Source organism: Malaya genurostris, chromosome 1 (assembly GCF_030247185.1).
Source record: "Malaya genurostris strain Urasoe2022 chromosome 1, Malgen_1.1, whole genome shotgun sequence".
NCBI classification, from domain to species: Eukaryota; Metazoa; Arthropoda; class Insecta; order Diptera; family Culicidae; genus Malaya; species Malaya genurostris.
Window position 1 is genome coordinate 30,781,355 of NC_080570.1, and position 21,464 is coordinate 30,802,818.

At 38.1% G+C, this 21,464-nt stretch overlaps 1 protein-coding gene across 8 annotated transcripts in view; it reads right to left on the reverse strand.

The window, feature by feature from the left end:
• Window positions 1–21,464, reverse strand: part of LOC131435824 (sodium/calcium exchanger 1) — a 367,945-nt gene that overhangs the window by 147,718 nt on the left and 198,763 nt on the right. For all 8 annotated transcript variants that reach the window (XM_058604051.1, XM_058604067.1, XM_058604058.1 and 5 more), the window contains one exon: window positions 4,033–4,124. In XM_058604051.1, the coding sequence (XP_058460034.1) occupies window positions 4,033–4,124 (92 nt within the window). The remainder of the gene's footprint in view (window positions 1–4,032; window positions 4,125–21,464) is intronic.

Genomic DNA, 21,464 nt, shown 5'->3' on the forward strand with positions numbered 1-21,464 from the left:
AACCTGGATTCGGGAACTGGATCTAGTTTTTGGAATTGAATTGTGGGCCTTGATTCTGCAACTAAGTTCAGGACCTGTATTCTGAAGCTGGATTCTTGAACTGAATACCGGACCAGGAACCGAATTCTGAGCCTAGGACTGAGTTCTGAGCGTGAACTCTGTAAGTAAATGCTGGATCTTGAACCGTAATCTCGAACTGATTTCTGAATCTGGGTTCTGGAACTGAACTTGGACTAGGATTTTTAGACTAATTACTGGACAGAATTAGGGAGCAGAATTCAGAACCTGGATTCTGGAACTTAACTGAATTCTGGACTGAATTTTGAAACTGAATTCAGGACCTGGATACTGGAAGAGAATTCCAGGCACAAATCTCCAAATAACTAGGGGAACGTGCCACTTACGCCAATTTATTTCTGATTAGATCTGAGTTCTGAACCTGAACGCTGAGACTGAACTGCGGACCTGGATTTTGGGACTGAATTAGTTCCGAACCAGAATTCTGGAAATAAATGCGCACCTGGATTCTCGAACTGGATTCTGAGCATGGGCTCTGGAGCCGTACTCCGAACTAAATTTTGGACCTGGATTTTGAGGTTGGATTCTTGAACTGAATTCTGGAACTGAGTTCTAAATCTGGATTCTGAAACTGAGCTTCGGGCCTGGATTTTGGATCAGAATTCTGGACTGAAAAAGAGAACTGAATTCTAAACTAGGATTCTTGAACTGTAGCCTGAGTCTGGGTTCTGGGACTGAGCTCCGGACCTGAACCTTAGGACTGAGTTCTGGACTGAATTTTGAAACTGAATTCAGGACCTGGATACTGGAAGAGAATTCCAGGCACAAATCTTCAAATAATTAGGGGAACATGCAACTTACGCCAATTAGTTCTGATTTTGATTCTGATTAGAACTGAGTTCTGAACCTGAACTCTGAGACTGAACTGCGGACCTGGATTTTGGGACTGAATTAGTTCCAAACCAGAATTCTGGAGATAAATGCGCACCTGGATTCTCGAACTGGATTCTGAGCATGGGCTCTGGAGCCGTGCTCCGAACTAAATTTTGGACCTGGATTTTGAGGTTGGATTCTTGAACTGAATTCTGGAACTGAGTTCTAAATCTGGATTCTGAAACTGAGCTTCGGGCCTGGATTTTGGATCAGAATTCTGGACTGAAAAAGGGAACTGAATTCGGAACTAGGATTCTTGAACTGTAACCTGAGTGGGTTCTGGGACTGAGCTCCGGACCTGAACCTTAGGACTGAGTTCTGGACTGAATTTGGGAACTGAATTCTGAACCTGGATTCCTGTATTGAATTCTGGATCTAGATTCTTGAGCTAAATTCTGAATCTGAATTCTGAACCTGGATTCGGGAACTGAATTTTGGATTTTGGAACTGAATTCTGAACTAAATTTCGGATCTGAAACCGAATGCGAAATCTAGAACCGAGTTCTGAATCTGAACTCTGAGCCTGAACTCCGGACCTGGATTTTGGGACTGAATTCTGGACTGAATTAGGGAACTGAATTCAGTACTTGGACTTCGGAACTGTATTCTGAATTCTAGGCCTGGATTCTGCAACTAAATTCTGGAACTGAGATTGAACTGGAATGAATTAGGGAACTGAATTCAGTACTGGAATTCTGATGCTGAATTCTGGACTGGATCCGAGTTCTAAGTCTGAATTTCGGAATTCAATTCTGGACCTGGATTGGGTAACTGAATTCAGGAGTTGGAACTGGACCCTGAACCTAGAACTGAATTCTAAGAATTTTGGAAGTGAATGCTGTATTTGGATTCATGAACTAAATTCTGAACTTAGATTTTGTAACTGTAGCATGAACTCTGTTATGGAATTGAATTTTGGAACTGAAACTGAATGTGGAACATAGAACTGAGTTCTGAACCTGAACTCTGAGACTGTAAATACGCACCTGGATTTTCAAACTGAGCTCTGAACATGGGTTCTGGAACTGTACTCCGAATTTAATTTGGGACCTGGATTTTGAACTTGGATTCTGAATAAGAGAACTGAATTCTGAACTTGGATTCTTGAACTGTACCCCAGGCCTGAAGCTCAGTTCCTAGATGGAACAAAATTGATAACCTAGATTCTGGAACTAATTTCTGGATTCAAATTCAGAACGTACATTTAGAAATTCTGGATTCTGGAACTGATTTCTGAACTTAGGTTTTGGAACTGAAGCCTGGATTCTGCAATTAAATTCAGGACCAGTGTTTTGAATTCGTGAACTAAATAACGAACCAGAAACTAAATTCTGCACCCAGAACTCAAGCTCTGAACCTGAACTTTGTAAGTAAATGCTGGGCCTGGATTCTGTTATCTTGAACTGAATTCTGAATCTGGGTTCTAGAACTGAACCAGGATTTTAATACTAATTTCTTGAATTTAGGATCTGTAATTTGGAACTGAAAACTGAACCTGGATTCTGGGACTGAACTTCGGACCAGGACTTTAGAACTGGATTCTAGACTGATTTTGGAACTGAATTCAGGACCTGGATACTGAAAGAGAATTTTGAGCCTGGATTCTGAAATTGAATTCTGGATCTGGATTCTTGAGCTAATTTCTGAATATGAATTCTGAACCTGGATTCAAAAACTGAATTCTACTTGGATTCTGAGACTCAATTCTGAACCGTAACTGAACTCTGAATTCTAGGCCTGGATTCTGCGACTGGAACTGAGTTTATGAACCTTGAACTAAGTACTGAACCTGAATTCTGGAAGTAATTGCGGCACCTGGATTCTTGAACTGAATTCTGGAACTGCGTTCTGAGCCTGGATTCTGGAACTGAACTCCGGACCTGAACTTTCGGACTGATTGCTGATAGATTCGAGAACTGAATTCTGAATTGGATTTTGCAACTGAATTCTGAAGTTAGATAGTTTAACTGTATTTCGGATCTGAAACCTGAAGCTGGTTTCTTGAGCTGAATTCTGGATCTAAATTGTGAACCTGGATTCTGGAATTGACTATTGAACCTGGATTAGGGAACTGAATTCTGAACTTGTATTCCGGAACTGAATTCGGAACTTGGATTCGGTAACTGGATTTTGAATTCTAGGCCTGGATTCTACAACTAAATTCTGGAACCGAATTCAGTGGTCAGTGCTTACATGCGAAACTCAAACTGGAACCGCGTCAGCTGAAGAAGAAGATGCTACGTCAAGATAGCTTCCTGGACAGGAATATGAACTGCAATTGAAACATTTTCCTTAAGCAGCACAGTTGTTCAGTTCGATGTTTTAGGTGGATTTGGTATCTTACCATAAAGGAAAGAAAATGCCTCGCCCGTATACCATCGTCGAACAACGTACATAGCATGAGCTCCGCTCAATAGAAAATGATACAATGTACTTAATACGTTGTTTCGATGTGATTAATCTGAAATATTTCTTCAAAACAGAAAATTATTGCAATTGATGTTCAGTACATCTGAATTGTTTCCACATCAATAGATAATCACATCGCGATTGTTACAATTCTTTTTTTTTGCTGTGTGTTTACACTTATCTAAAGAGTTAAGAGTAATTCGTATGAATTTAGTGTGTTTTAAATGTTGCAATATTATATCTTATCGTACCAATTTTTATCAGTTTATTGTGAGGACCGATGTTAGTAACTGTAGGGTTGAGAAAATCCTAGTAATCATTTTGTTGACCAATTCCTAATTCTAATTGCTAAATCAGACTACTAGAGCTGTGCAATGTTGCGATGAGCTAAACCCAAAGAGAAAGTAAATGTTAATTGCAACATAAAATAAAACCTAGATTTTATATCATCTACCGTACTATCCATATTAAATCATCGAAAATATTAAACAAAACTACAAACGAACTAGGTACCAAATCAAAAGAAAAACCCTAAAGTTTACGGTGTCAGTACTCGAACTAGATACAAACAGAGAAAAAGATATTGTCATTTTACTTCTTCATTGCCGAATAGAGCCGTCAACTAAGACAGCAATGTACCAAACTGACGGGTCTGTCACCATGGAAATTTACCTCCGATTTGCTGTGGCTCGCCGATATTCACGTAGAACAGCACGTCCTTCTCGTAGCTTCCCTCCTCCACGATGATAAGCTGAATGACTTTTCTGTATTGGAGAGAAAGAGAAACGGAAATTGCGATTAAAAATCGTTACGCTTGGCTGTAATGGCTTGTAATTGAAAACATCGTCGGACCAAATACATGTCATTCTCATGGCAATGATGTCGTCTTCGAGACGATTTGTTAACTGAAGAGTACCCAGCAAAGCAATCGTGATTATATTATCTTGCTGTCCAATCCCGTTCAGATTAGAAGATTTAGATTAGAAACCTCTTTCCCAATTTCCTGTTTGCTATTTTTTCTCGTGGGAATACAACCTTCCATGTTAGCTGTTGCTTCAAGAAGTTGGCTACAGCCTTCAGGTGTAACCCCGTTTTGCCATACATCTAGTAGGCCACGCCCGGAAGATTACACCGACGTCTATCATCAATCTTCCGTCGTCATGTATCGATAAGCTTGATGTAAGATACAACGGTGCCAAACTGACACAAGTGATCGAAAGAAAAGACGAAGAAACGGGCTGGCGCAAGTGTCACGGGCCATTGTTGCACGATGATGTATTGCGAGGGAAGGACAAATTTATGACAACGATGATTCACAGCGCAGACGATAAATTATAACGAGCAAATGTGTACGAATATATATATTTATTTTTTTCTTGCTGTTGCGTATTGTTGCTTTCGTTAGCAAAAACATGCTCTCTTTGATGAAGCGACTAAATTTGAAAACGAGATTAGTTGTCAAGACGAATAACAGGATTGCGCCCTAAGCGCTCGGTACCATGCAGTCGCCGTGGCAAAGTTCCTTGAAGAAAATTGTTTGGCTTTTGAAAAAAAAACGTTCAAGTGCTGTCAGACAGAGTTTCTTTGCCTGTTTGAGTTCCATGATTTGTTTTATGAATGGGTGCGCGACATTCAAAGGGAATAAAAAAGGAGAGCTAACAAAAATTAGTGAAAATTCTAAGGTCGGCAATTAATCAAAGTCTGTGTCTACTCGATGATGACTTATTTATGTTTACAGTTTATACTGTATTTGGGTGATTTTTTCAAATGGTCGCAAATGTGAGAGACGGTAGCTCTTTGTTTACTTTCTATTACATAGATTTCGCAGAACTCTTTGTATCTGAACAATACCTGACTCCTTTGACTTCCGATCAGTGCAAGAAAATTAACGAAAAATCCTAGTAGTCGCTTAACAATAATCTTATCTAATTTTACTTCCTTAGGATGTTTCCAAAACAGCTGCATCATGATGGCACGAAGCTGACCTCATTAGCTTTATGCTACCCCCAAAACATCTTTGAAGTAATGGCATGAGTCTAAATCCGGTCAGATAGGCGTAGGACCATTGAGTGACCTTAGAAGTGGAAGTAGACGTTCTTTTACGTGTACCTGCCCGTTGATAGTTTCGGTTGTCACAAATGGAGTGATCCGTTTTCCACAAGAGTAAATTGATTGCTAAATCATGCATTTGTTTTGGTAAATCTTGACATCTTGATTTTAATTTATATTTGATTCTTTTTGAGTGACCCGTCCCGTAACCCGTATCGAAAGTAAAAAGAATTTGAACCCGAACCCGACCCGTAACCGATCGAAATGAAAAACCGTCACCCGTACCAGACATATTTTTCTCTTTTCCTACTTTCAGGTACTAAAACTTGTTTTACTAAACTATCACTGGGTTCAACAAAATGTTTTTATCATTTTTAAATTTTTCGAGAGAATGTTTTCTTGAAACGGCTGATTTGGTAAGAAGATACGTGTGCTAGATAAGTGTATTATTCTAGTGGAACAATTTCATTGCTGACGAAACGCCATATTCAAAAGAAAAGACAAAGAACGCGCACAAATCGGGCTCATCACCATCTAGACGGCTTAAAACATGCATTAGAAAACTAAATTCCTAATTTCATTTAAGGTATTAAAAGAGTATAAAATATAGAAAACTTGCAATAACTAAGCGAATCACACCATGCGATAAGCGACGAGAAACGCGTATAAATTGAGCTCATCAAAACCTATAGTGGTGAAGAACTATTCTTAAAACAATCTCTTGAAAAATTTTGGATTAAAGAAAAACCTTTTGTTGAACCCAGTGATGGTTTAGTAAAAAAATGTTCTAGTACCTGAAAGTAGGAAAAGAGAAACCTTCTTCAATTGTGGCCTTTTACGACATGGAAGCAGAAACCCCCGGGGAATTCCACACGGCCTCCAGACTGATCCTGTCCGGAGAAAGATAATAGTTACTATCAATCTTCTATTGGACCCCAACCCCTCTTTTAGAAGATTCGTATGTTTGCTGGTGAGAAAAACCTTTTTTTTTAGATTGACAAAAAAAACCAAAATGGCGGCTGTATTGTGTATCTTCCAAAGCTGGTTTTTAAAAAGTCGGTACCCGTTTACATGATATCATCAGAAGTTGAACTCTTTACATCCAAATAATATATAAGATTTATCAGGATAAACTGTATTCTATGAAAAGTGAGTTTTTTTTGTTACTTTCATATAAACAATTTTGCTTCGCCTTTCTTCTTTAGAAATGATATGCAATCACCGTAACAACCCGACTTTCGAACTAAGACCCGAAGGGCCGAGTGTCATATACGATTTTACTCCGTTCCTCGAGTACGCGTAATGCCTATCTTTGTGTGTCTATGTGTGTATGTAGCAAAAATATACCTCGATTTTCTGAAAGATGCTGAGCCGATCTTCACAAATTTAGCTTCAAATGAAAGGTTTCTTGGTCCCATACCCTGTTATTCAATTTTATCTCCGGATCGAACTTCCGGTTCAGGAACAGCAGGGAAAAATAAGCCAAAAAAATGATCAGCCGATTTTCTTCAACTTAGATTAAAATGAGAGCCCCCTTAACATGCAATTGAATTTCATTTGCATCCGACTTTCGGTTCCGGATTGACGGGGTGAAAGGGGCAACAACATTAAAAAGTAGACTCGATTTCCGCAGAATCCGCCGGATCAATTTTCACAAATTACATATTCGAATTCCATCCGTATACGTCTTCCGGTTCTGAAATTACACACTGATAAGTAAAAAACATTTCCATTAAAGACTGTGCCAGAGAGTATGGACGCAACCAAAAACCGCTGAATCTGTCAATTTTTATGGCTGCGTCCGGTTGTTTACACTCTTCTCTAACCACTTGTGCAGTTGTTTATTCGTTTTCATTAGTTTGTTTCGAAATGCGTGGACTTTCAGCAGAACAACGTCGACAAATTGTGTACAAATGTGGTGCACAGAACGCGGACTGTCACTGAGAAAGATAGCAAAACTGGAAGGAGTAAGTGAAAAAGGCGTGCGAAATGCAATCAGGAAGTTCGGTGAGGATAACACCTTTGAGGATAAACCGAAAACGGGTCGAAAAAAGGTCCTGTTAACCCTCAGTTGGATAAACTAACGATACTGAAGGCGTTCGAGTAAAAGAAGGAAATTTCAGTTCGGGATGTGGCCAAAAAGTGGACACTTCGAAGTCAAATGTTCTTCGTGCTAAAGAACGTTTAAATCTTCGAACCTATAAGAAGCAGAAACGACCAATACGTAGTCCGAAACAAGAATCATCGATCAGGCCGAGGGTTCGAAAGCTGTACAATACGATTTTTGCTGGAAATTTGAACTACATAATCATGGACGACGAAACCTACGTGAAATTCGATTACAAATCCTTGTCGGGACCACAATATTAAACGATGTGAGAAGGGCAAGTGTTAAACCAGTCCGAGACATCGATTGAAGTCGAAAAATTTGGTAAGAAAGCTATGGTCTGGCAAGCAATTTGTAGCTGCGGTAAGATTTCGAAACCCTTCATCACCACTGCTTCAATGAACAGCGAAATATACATCAAGGAATGTTTACAAAAACGACTTCTATCCATGGTTCGAAGCCACAAGGATCCTGTTGTCTTGCTTGGCGAGATCTTGCTTCTAGCCACTACTCTAAATCAACGGTAGAATGGTATACTACCAAAAACCAAATCCACCATATTACCCACAACTTCGACCAATTGAGGAATTTTGGACATTTACAAAGGCACATTTCAGGAAACATTTCTCGGCAGCCGAAACCATTCAACAGTTCGAAAAAGATTAGAAAAAAGTGTCAAAACTTTTCGCCAAGAAATCTGTACGGAATTTAATGAGGAACGTATGCAAGAAGGTGCACCCGCTAGTCTACAATGGCTAAGTAGTAAATGTTGAGAATAATATTCTGTTGTTGTAGCCTAATATTATCAGTATATCGAATAAAATTTAAATATCTAACACTTGTGAATTATTTACAGCGAAATCAAAGTGCGTCCATACTTTCTGGGACAGTCTTTACAAGAGTGTATTTCTTTATATGACTCTGAAAAATCAAACAAAACACTTTCAACTAACTGAATAATTCAACAATCAGCCAGGTTAGTTGATGACAATGTACATCGCTTTTGGGTATACCGGGGATCATCGTTCCCGAATCCGGGAGCAGGGTCATCGATAGAAAATTCAGTCTCGGAAGAACTGCAATATTATGGACCCCTAAACACGAGAAGTTTCAAAAACATTGTCGTGGAAATATCGTCGAATTCACTAGATAATACGAAGAACAAAACACAATTTTTAGAGATTCGATTTTCCTGGTCCGGGGAGATTCCTCCTTTCTCTCAGCAGCCCTGTTCGGAAATATAAAAAAAAAGTGATCATGTACTTCAAACCGGAAATCACCTCAATGTCTCAGAACCGGCTGGACCGATTTTCACAAACTAGGATTCTAATGAAAAAAAAATGATTCAATATGTCGGTGTAGAATTTTGTCCGAACTCGGTTCCCGGTTCCGGAGATGCAGGGTGAAGTGTGTATGAAATTACGAATCTTCGTTTAGAGTAATGATGAAAAAAAAACGGATTCCTTTCGAAATTTGGCTCAAAACTGTTTCAATTTAAAAGTTATTTAGTTGTTGGCCAATCGGATCAGTTTCTGGTTCCGAAAGAACCGAAAATAGTTGTCAAAAACAAATTTTCAAAGAGACGACTGAGTCGATTTTTAAAATTTTAGACTCAAAAGAAAGGTTTTACGGTCTCATAAACTGCTGTTGGCTTTTGTACGGATCCGACTTCCGGTTATAGTTTTTATCAGATCACACCGATTGATATTGGTTTGAGTTGAAAAATTTCAACTATTCCTGCCAAACTTCAGTCTGGTTGTTTCTCCTCCCATCTTTTTCGTATAGTTCTTCCAATGTCAACGCTACATTTCACCGTTTCATTCTGAAACAGTTCCCTACCGACGATAAACAACATGTTCTCAATCTGTTTATCGATGTAACGATTTGTAAATTGAAGTGACTAAATTTTCTAACAGGAAAAAAACTACAATGACACAGTTGTTCCAGGGGAAATTTCCATCACATTGATTATATGTAATCGTATTCAAATCAAATCAATCAAATAGAGCTTCGTGTAACGTTACTACAAAGTGTCACATTCCCTCTGGTGTGTCGAATGCGAATCAACACACATGATGATGATGATGATGATGATGGCTTCTGCATGCAATCCACCAACCGCAGCACTGCATGAAACGTAAACCCCGTTTATCTGCAATTCGACACGACCATCACGTCGTCAACTGAACCAAACAGGATTCAGCAGAACACCCGACGTGGATGCATGCTGAAGCTGTTTACTATTTACATTTCTCGTCAGGCACAGGCACCTCCTACAGGTTGGAGCTAGAAGGATGGATTTCACGGATGTGTGAGCTTGAGCCAACTTCTGGCAGGCAGGAAGCATTCCCTCGATGGAGACGCACTGTAACTTGAGGTGCTACAAGGTTAACATAAATCCGTAATGTTTTTTGGTGTTAGACAACAAACATTTATGTAGCAGAGCAGCGGTCCACCGCTACGGAGGATGCTGATGGTGAAAATGGTTTGATGATGGTGGCTCTCAGTATTACTCAGTTTCTGTACTAGCTAATGATAAAGTTTAGACCAAAATAGTTGTGCGACTGAATAAATCCTGCACTACTGTTAAGACCCGCAAACCAACGCAACTAAGATATCGTCTAGCGTTCAGTAACCCTCAGTAACCGCATGGACTCTATTACTTTTCCCGAAACCGAAAAGTGTTGGCGAACGTGCTTCAATCACACACCAGAAAGCACTCTCATTACGCCACAGAAAACCGAACGGATGGCGAGCCGTTCGGTGGTTTTTCTGGTAGCAGTATTTCGCACTGTCCGCCAGTCTGTCTGAATTTTCAAAATGTTTATTTTCCCTTTCTGACGCTACGCTGATGTTGAACATCATCGAGAGTCCGCGACCGCCCGGAGGATGCTGGCGTCAACCGGCGTGTTTGAATAGTAGGTACTTGCAAGTGCAACTGCAACGCCGATTGTTTAGATTGGAATTATGCAAAGCAGCGATTTCAACTTAATCGACCAATCGAATGGCGGCACGGGCGCAGTGTGTGTGTGTGTGAGTCGGTTACAACACGCTGCTAGAATCTACTTCCACTTTAACGGTTCCGACCGACAGATGGTTTAGATTGGCTACAAAACGGGCAATCACGACAAACGAGCGGAAAAATGGTTGACGTTGATGAGGTTTAGATTTTGGAAACTACTGCTGCTGCTGCTACTGACCGGTCTGCGTCCGCCGGATTCGGATTTGCGCCGGTTCTGTATGTTTGGAAAGCAAATATTTACGGACGTGAATCACGAGCTTCGAACATATTGTAATAAATAATTACAGAACCACTCCCACCACTCACTGAATAGAGGTGATTTGTGCTACCGACGGTTCTGTTTGGGTTTGAATGGGTCGTTTCACTGGATTTAATTATGACCGCGGGATGATAAATTATTCCTAGTTGGATTGGTTTTTTAGATGGGCGCTTTTCGATATGGTGGCGATAAAAAGAAAGCAATAAAATACATTAATTTTCCATTTCAAAGTTTATTACGAATTTGTCAGAGTCCATAGTTTAGGTGGTAAGGTAGCAGCTTCATAAGCTAGACGTCGTTTGTTTGATCCTCGGCCTTGTAAGTATTTCATTATGGCTTTTATTCAACCCCGTACGTAAAATTGGGCTCTGATCCATACAGATAGGGGACTTCACACTGGGAACAGTAATGTTATTATTACCAAGTAATGTCTTTTCTATACACTTTGGACGATTATTCGTTCAATTCATGTGCTTGGTATTTTTCGCTCTTTATGTTGGCTCTGAATTTCACCTTAATCCTCGTTCATACCAAACATTTTAGAAAACTTCAACTTTGAGTTAGATTTGGATATCCCATATTACTAAAAAATTCTATTATAAATGGATGAACATATTTCCGATGGTATGGAGAAAAATCTATATACAGGGTCCGGCACTCGAAGTGTAACCAACTTCAGACCGCTCGCGCAGCTGACGCACGGGCATCAGCTCTCTAGGAATTTGCTAAATGACAGTTCGGAGTTGTATTGTTTACAAGCGCAAGAAAGCATTTTGCCAAAAGTGAACGCGAAAAAAAATCAGTGATGGATTTAAAACGCAATAGTGTGATTGCTTTATATTTAGATGGAAAATCACAACCAGCGATTGTTCGTGAGCTCAAACACCTTAAATGAATAAAGTTTTTGTTTATCGCACCATAACTCGTTACAATAATACTAGTAGCATCGGAAAACGTCATGGAGGTGGTCATCAAAAGACTGCAACGTCACGTGAGATGGTTCAAAAAGTGAAGAAGCGACTTGAACGAAATCCTCGACGAAGTGCCAATCAAATGGCAAAAGAACTGAAAATATCCGACCGTAGCATCCGCCGCATACTGAAAAATGATCTGAAGGTCAAGCCTTACAAGATCCAAAAGGCGCATGATCTCACACCGAAGCAGCAACAAGTTAGACTTGAGAGAGCGAAGGAGTTGCTTCGTTTGGCCGAAAGCGGTCAATTTCCGAACATTGTATTTTCTGACGAGAAAATTTTTCCAATTAAGCAATTCGCAAACTCTCAAAACGATAGGGTTTACTTGACCAACCGTTCATACGAGAATTTGAGTCATCGATTGGCCACCAGGAGGCAGCACCCGCAACAGATAATGGTTTGGGCCGCTGTAACCGCAGATGGGCGCTCTCCAATCGTTTTCATCGAGCCTGGCGTCAAGGTAAATGCGACATATTATCGGGAAAGTATTCTGGAGGTTGCTTTGAAGCCGTGGGCAGACAAACATTTCGGTGGCAGACCATGGACGTTTCAGCAGGTCTCGGCACCGTCTCACAAAGCTCGAGTGAACCAAGAAAGGCTGAAAAACAACGTTCCGAACTTCATCACGTCCACACAATGGCTCTCAAATTCACCAGATGCGAATCCAATGGATCTTTGGGCCATTTTGGAGAGCAAAGTCCGAACTAAAAGATACACCAGTCTCGAGGCGCTGAAAAAAGTTATTGTCCGCGAGTGGGCCAAAATACCTGCAAGTCACATTTGGGCAGCTTGCGATTCGTTTTTTGACCGTCTCAAGGCCATAGTCAAGGCAAAAGGTGGTCATATCGAGCAAAAGTGAATTGATTCTAAATTTTGTATTATTTTTACACATTTTGTACTTTGAATTAAGTAAAAGTATTTTTCTAAACTGAATTTATGGCCTTTTTAATTGGTTACACTTCGAGTGCCGGACCCTGTATATAAAATAATAGCGAAAAAAGTGTGTGTTGCTAATGTTCTCTGGTATGCGAGGGCCGATCTTCAAATGATTTTTTTTGTTCGAAAGGTGATGTTTATGCGGAGGTTTTAGGCTATAGTACATAAGGAAAATCCTTCGGGAAAGTAGAGAAAAATTAGAAAATTGGTTCGTTCTGAACTGGAAACTTTCCTCTCAATGCATGCTAGATCTCCGATGATTGTTTGGCGTGTATCAAGTTATGCAATGTTGCTGCCCGCTGGAGAGCAAAATATGAATACTAGATTATTGATAAAATCTTTTGGCGCCAAACTAGCTGATTTATATTCAAATTTACTGAGCCTACTTGATTTACGTGTTTCTTTATTTCGAACCACATGTTCAAGTATGGGCACGAAATGCACAGCATACAGGTTTCCATTTTTCAATATATATAATTTGTGTTCAATGCCGTCAATTGAAACTAAAGAACGACTGTAAGAAAATTAAGTCATTGACGAGAGCACGTTATTTTATGATTCGTTGTTTTCTTTAAATTTCAAAAATGTGAATCTCTATCTTATCGATGGATGTAATTATTGCTACCACAATGCGCTGAACTTTCATCCAGAGACAACAAGATTGAAGTGTTCAATGGAGTTTGGGGTCAGTTATAGTCAAACTTTTTGAATTTCATTAGATGAACCCAAACACAACTGTTACAAAAAGTACATTCAATTATTAAATGAAATAAATTTGGAGTAAAATGCGAATATAATTTGGTAGAGTAACAGCAACCCTGTTCATCTCAATATGCAAAAACTAATTGTCAAAGTGAGATCCGATATCTCTGTTCGATAGATGGGTAAGTTGAAAATATGTGCATTCGCTTCGAGTTTTCACGTCGCTATAATAGTAGTGTTGAACAATTTTCGAACTATTCTGTCTGTGGTATTGCTTCTTAGAATCGAAACAACGATGTTGTATCCGATTTTATCACAATTCGTTGATTCAATGAAAGTCGAGCAATCGGTGAAATAATATGGCGACTCTACAATTGAGATGATTATTTGTACAAAAGGTTTAAGATCATAATCGCAGCTACAAGTGTGCGAAACTCATTTCAAATATCGCTTCATTGGATCGAGTACTTTCAGACAAATACATTTATTGCAAATCCATTCACCTTCAGCATCAATAATATATACTTGATACCTTTGGAGATTTTGTGCGTATTTTTCTCAACATGACCTCCAAAATTTAGAGATTGTTTCAAATTTCAAATACGGTTATTCATTTGAGCCCAAACGTCTTCATTTGACCCAGATACGATCCAAATTATATCAACCCGTTCGAGACGTCTTTGGGCCTATTTTTCTCTACACATCGGTTCTTGCAGAGTACTTCGATATTCAATTTATTATGTGGATATAAACAGTTCCATACAGCATACTCTAACCAACACTTCTGTCGCTTTTACGGACATCATCGAACGGGATTTGAGAATCACCACGTTGACATTTTTTTCCTCTTTTAAACGATTCATCAACTTTCTCACAAACTGAAAAGTTTCTGCGATCGAATTAAAAACAATTGTTGGTTCATTTTATCATTCAACTTCATTGATCGCGAACAGTCATGGCCACATTCTTCTGAAACCATCTTTCACATAGGTCGTTTGATTATTTTGATTTTGTGAGTTTAGTGAGTTCTCCTAAACAGCTGTAGATGTAGAAATAAGGGGAACAAGTGCCAAACGCACAAAAACAAATGTCTAAGGTACAGGAACAGGTGCAGAAAGTACAGGAACGCGTACAGTCATGAGAGAAACAAATATTGAAAATACTAGGACAAGTGCAGAGAGGACAGGAACATGTAGAGAAAGCACAGGAACAAACACAGAGTATTGAAACAGATGTAGAAACTGATACATACAATTCAAAATCAAGAGCAGAAAGAACAGGAACAGGTTCAGAAAAACACTAAATACAGAAAGTACAGAAGCAAATGCAGACAAAAAGTTCAAAGTTAAAAGGTTAATGGCAAATGTTATCGAGGGAACTCCCACTGATATGTCATTTAAATTTAAACGTCATTTGCCCATTCATTTAGCTTTTATGTTACCGTCAATAAAGCACAAGGGTAATCGTAAGGAGTTTGTGTCATGAGGTTTGAGTTTTTACATGGAAAATTGTTGTGTACCGAAAATGGAGAAACAAAAAATGTTTTTTATCGCAGAACAGTTATTCTCAACCTGTGGCTCCGTCTTTTTGGCAATAACCGTTAAATTGATTGGAAGTAGTTTTGATTTATTTAAATCGGATCTATTATTATTGCGCTACGAAGTGTGCAGGGGTCCGCTAGTAAACCATAAAAATTCATGTTTACAGTTTGTTTTAACAGTTTACTGTCTGGAAGTTCCATAAATGTGAGAACTACCACCATTAGTGTTCCAAAAGAACCGGAACAACCGACTGTTAACATTTTCCACACAAGAATAAATTCAAGACGGCTAGCCGTAACCCTACTGTTCAGAGGTATTCGTTAAAGCTGCCGAGTTTTTTCTATGCCACAACCGAAAGCAAACGAAACAAAGGACGTGCTTTTCGAAGGCTTCCCACGCAGACTTACATCGATTCGTTTACCGGGGAACTCCTCGCCAATGGATCCTGTCCCGAGTGTCTGCTTCGACAGTAAAGACGACCGGCCGATTCTACACTCCGGTTCCACACGGAGAACCCTTCGATCATAAAATTGCGATATCGCAGTTTTTGATTTTTGTGATAGTTGATTTAACTAATTTCTTTTTGATTCAACCAATATGATTTTTGATTTGCATATATTCAAGTAGTTGAAAAATATGTTGTTTTGAATGCTGTCAAATGCCGGAGACAGTTGAAAGCAAAACAATAATCGCAATGCAAATTCAACAACTTTTTTAGTTGAAATCTGTTCGCGTCGCTTCAAAATGTCAATGAAAACAACATCGATGGTTAAAGCGTTTGGTGAAATTATGTTCATTCGATTTGAGAAATTTATTATAACAAGTGTTTATCTAACAGCGGTGTTGTAATAAAGTTAACCTTGTTTAAGATGAAAAGGATTTGGTGACAAATTACAAAATGTTAATGAATGATCATCTCGTAATCTTTCAGTTATGCGCAAAAATTTTATGCTTCAAATTCGATCATTGAAATACTTCCAGCAGACTGTTTTACTTTCAGCTGTTCGATACCGATGATGATGTTCTATTTATATTTTAACAAAGATATTTATTTCATGAATCTCAACACACCGAACATATTTCAAATAGATCATGACGTGTATCAGTAAGTATATTTTGATTATTTTCGCAAATCAATAACATTGTTCGAGTTGATTCAACTATTTGCAATGTCTAAAACAAATAAAACCGATTTATTTTTCAACTAACAGAATTTTGTTTCAATAACAACACCAGATATTTCAACTAAAATATTTGTTGGAATTGAAAGGTATGTGTCCTCACTAATTGACAGCATTTTTTTTCAAACAGTTAAATTAGTTGTTTCAACCATCGTTTCTGCTAATCGAAAAACAAAAATGACAGTTTAGATAAAACAACAATCGATTAGTTGTACCAAATTTTAACCAATCGAATTCAGAAAATCAACTAATATTCTGGTTGAAAATGGATCTCGGGTGGTTCCGTGCAGTTTGCAAACGATACAAAGCGAAAACAAGGTCAATGCCAATGGCATACTGCGCCGCACTTATCGTTATAATATACGTGTAACAGCAGTGGCAGTATGGAACTTAAGGGTTTCATCCGTTCTCCGCTTTCCGGTCCGGTTCGGCTTTTTAGGTCAAACCGAAGGGGGAAGCATCGCTTTCCGTGATCGCGTTTCAATTATGTGTAACATGCAACGGGTTCGGTTCGTGATTCGGTCAGAGCCCGAAAACGATCCAATAAAAGTCCATATGTCAATTATTGTGAAATGCTAAAAGCAAACGAATATATTATCCTGCTATCTACACGGAACCACCCGCGATCCCATTTCAACCAGAATATTAGTTGATTTTCTGAATTCGGTTGGTTAAAATTTGGTACAACTAATCGATTGTTGTTTTAACTAAACTGTCATTTTTGTTTTTCGATTAGCAGAAACGATGGTTGAAACAACTAATTTAACTGTTTGAAAAAAAAAATGCTGTCAATTAGTGAGGACACATACCTTTCAATTTCAACAAATATTTTAGTTGAAAGAACTGGTGTTGTAATTGAAACAAAATTCTGTTAGTTGAAAAATTTGTTTTAGACATAAGTATTGGAAGTGAAAAAAATGAGTATTGAAAGATGATGCCTTCAAACGGTTGAACTAAAGTTGCACTGATAATTTTAGTCAATTTATATGAGCTTGGGTGCATCAACCGCTGGGAATTGAAATTTTGCGACGGCAATTCAAACGCGCCATTCAATCGCAGCGCGTTCTGTGTGTTTGAAACCCTTCGCTCCTGTTACTTTTATAAATTAAATTCATGTCAAAAAGCGTTTTATTGCTAATGCATGAACATCATCATCGGTATCAAAGTAGCTGGAAGTAAAACAGTCTGCTGGAAGTAAATAATGATCAATTTTGAAGCATAAAATTTTTGCGCATACCTGAAAGATTACGAGATGATCATTCATAAACATTTTATAACTTGTCACCAAATCTTTTTCATCTCAAACAAGGATAACTTTATCACAACACCGCAGTTAGATAAACACTTGTTATCATAAAATTCTCAAATCGAATGAACACAATTTTACCAAACGCTTTAACCATCAATGTTGTTTTCATTGACATTTTGAAGCGACGCGAACAGATTTCAACTAGAAAAGTTGTTGATTTTGCATTGCGATTATTGTTTTGCTTTCAACTGTCTCCGGTATTTGACAGCATTCAAAACAACATAGTTTTCAACTACTTGAATATATGCAAATCAAAAACCATTTTGGTTGAATCAAAAAGAAATTAGTTAAATCAACTATCGCAAAAATCAAAAACTGCGATATCGCAATTTTATGATCGAAGGGTTCTCCGTGTAGGCATCCGATAGCAGACCGGTCGTTCGGGGAAAGGGCAAATGTTGTAGGTCATTCATGCGATTGAATTAGAAAACTACTTGAGTGCTGCATTGTTCTAAAGCTTCTTAGCTCATGTCAATTTGATCGAAACTTTTTAAACGAATTAAAGTTTTTCGATCGATTCTCTTGATCCTAACGACATTTATGCCACTGTTCACATGTCGACGAGAGGCAACCAAACAATTTTCAAAATATTGACATATATTATTTATTCGGAAGGGGAAAGTTTCGTCCTTTCAGTCTGCAAAATATTTTATTCAAAAGTTACAACCACCAAGACAGCATAATTGCTGGTTGTTGACTTTGCGGTTGTACCCTTCATAATAGACCGTAAAATTATTCACTTCGTGATGGAGGGGGAGAAAGGATTAGGGAGTTGAAATCCGTTTCTAAGCCCAGGTAACAAAAGTTTTCACATTTCGTTGAACTAACATACTATCGTCTGTTTTTTTGGGTGCTGCTGGAAGAGCTGTATGCGGAAGAACGGAAAAGCTTTATTGTATTGAACCTTGCCGCAGTGATTTTCCTCCAATTTGGGGTTGGTTCTGGTAGGGAGACCTAGCAAGTAAGCATACCTTGATTGTCGGTTGTCGCTACCAGTTTCATAATACATTTGCATATAAATTTGCATTTTGGAAATTCGGTACGCTGTCTGGAGGTTGGTTTAGTCTTAGCCTTATAAAACCGATACACTGAAGAAGGATGTAAATAACATCCCGAAATACGTATCTGTATTATAACGTTTGATACACTTTCGTGAAAATAGTGACTTTGTGAGAGTGTAATGACGTGACATAGTGGAATTAAACGGTACAACAACAGTACTATTAGTAAGATATTGAGCAATTTGACGTCTCAGTTACTCACACCGATGCAGAGTGCGCAGATCTATTCATATACGAAATTAGAATGTGTGCGAGCCGAAGTCAAAGTTTGTTGTGCGTTTAATTTTACACTGAGGTAAAACATTTTTGACTCATAATCATACACTGCGAAAAATGCATATATAATTTCGTAAGCTATGAACTAATGAACCAAGTAGAAGACAGTTCCATTACGTGATATAGAGTTTCATGAACGATTTTATGTCTTTCTCAACTGTTCTCTTGGCATTGCAGTGTTTTTTATTGCATATATGTCTTCAATAATTGGCACGATGCGGCTCGACAAAATTCACTGGGTTATTTCGACATACTCACACTAGCATTAACCTTTCAACTGCTGAGAATAGCCACACCAACACATACGCACGTGGATTGGACTATTAGGTTTTTTATCGTGACGACACAAATGAACACGTATTCATCCTTGACAGTTCAGCGGTACTGTTTACAAACAAGCTTAAACAAAAATCGAAGAGCACATCTAAAACAATCATCTTTACACTTTGCAACTAGTCACTTTTATTTAATAAATATCAAAAACGAACCGTACTCAATCATGAACAAGTGTTTTAAAACTTTATTTAGGCGATACGGACCGTAAATGGTCTGGACCAATTTGTCAATAAACAAACAAAAGAAATTTCTGTTTACAAACAGTACTGCTGGACTGTCAAAATGTGTTCATCCGATTGAGGTTAGCAGTGACGGTAAAAAACCTAATAGCTTTTTAAAAAATTCTCGGTTTATTATTTCCGATTTCTTGGCAATTCAAAATGTTATAATGATATTCGGTTTTGTAAATTACCGTGTTTTACAGCAATTGGTCGTTTTGTCGTTTTTGCTGTCGTTTCTTGTTTGAAGTGTATCTGTCATTCGAGCAGAAAGGAAACAAATACTACATTGACAGCTTCTTATGTCAAAATAATGCTTTGCCAGATATCGGCTAAACTTTTCTAATCCCATTCTGCTCCAGCGAGATCCCAGTTAAACTTTTTTACTCCCGGTAAAACTTGTTTAAGTTTAGACAAAGTTTAGAGTGATTTGCCCCTTGGCCAACATAATGTTGAAATAGATAAATCAATGATAACGAGTTTTAACTGGAATGTTTATTTTATATTTAAAATTTCATTCGTTGAACTGTTTGAATCTTGGCAAAGTTTTGCCGAGTTTCGGGGAAAGAATTCTATGTGTGTGTCCAATAATTCGTTTGTCGATTTTGAAACAGGCCTTTTAACCGCACACCTTCTTTTTGCTCAACAAACTCAGCAGAGGTCCCATGTTGAGCCATATTCAATACGAGGAATTCGAGCCCTGTTTTTACTAATGAATTTTGGAAATTTCGAATCTATTGTTTCAAATAAACACTACACACTTAAATTAGAATCCCAACCTCAGTTGTTCAAATCTCGGCAACTAATCTTGCTGCAAACACTGCGAAATAGGATGAGAATAACCCTGTGATAAAGTAAACATTACCACACCAAAAACGTCAAAGTGGCTACCAGGCTTGCCACGAAATCGTTAAACGAGCTGTCATCCAACGAACGCTTTGTTAGTGGAAAAGGAAGTGCGAATATTCACTATTAGATGGCGCGTCAATACCGAAAGAGATCTATTTGCTGGGTTTTCATCGATCTGTCACTTCACCGGTAGCGAAATTCACCAGCAAAACTGCAATCAACACTTTAGGTTTTTTTATCCAAAATTTTCGGTGTGAAGAATATTTCGAACTGTTTTTTTATGAGACATATTTTCTTGATTGAGACCATTGGTTAGTGTTTTTTAACGTTGGCCGTTGGGAAGATTTTTTTCACACAACTGACCGATTTTTTAAAAGTGAAAGTTGGTTTTCACTACTCCATTCGATTTGATCAGAGACAGATAAACCGATTTCAACAAGCTTAGGCACGTGAGTATGGATTTGAGTAATATGTCTGAGTAAATTCTTTCGCATTTAATCATAAATTGGAGTAAGTGCTGAGTTTTCGAACGTTTGAGTAAAAATAATACTTCAACCGCGTTGTGATTGTTCGGTTTGTTGCCATTCAATCATGGATAATTTCATTTGTTAATCTTTGATAATTTTTAAGAAAATTGTATGGTTTCAATTGAGCTCAGTGAGAAATTTTCAATGGGAAATCCGACATAAGGGTTGTTTATTTTTAGCCCGGATTCAATTCACTTTAATGCGTTTCCAATTAGGAAGAAAAATTACTCCCACTATGAATATCCAAAAAGCGATTTTTTTTTTGTATATTCAAACTATGAAAAAATTTATTTGTCCTATTTTGAGTGAAAATTACTTCGATAGCTTTGTTCCTTCACTCAAAAATCAATAGATGGGTGGAAACTCAAGTTTTGACTACGTGCAATTTGACTCTCAATTGAGGATTTTTTACTTACTTTTGAATTCGAAAGTCAGGGGAAATCCGTAAAATCGGGCAAAAGATTCGGTTTGAAAGAATGTCTGTCAAAATGAGAAAAACCTGGCATTTGTCAAATATATCTGGAACATTGGAAACTCTGGTTATTTCTAATTTCGAAGATATAATGGTATAAGTAACGCAACCGTCAAAACGCACTTTTCAGCTCAATTTTCTCGTAGATGGCTTAACCGATTTCAACAAGTTTAGACCCTTTTTTTCTTGCCGTTACATTTTTTTAAAGATAGTTAAACAGAATTCAACAAGCTTATATTCGTTTGAGAGCTACTATTGAATTATTGATCAAGTTCGAAGATCGTA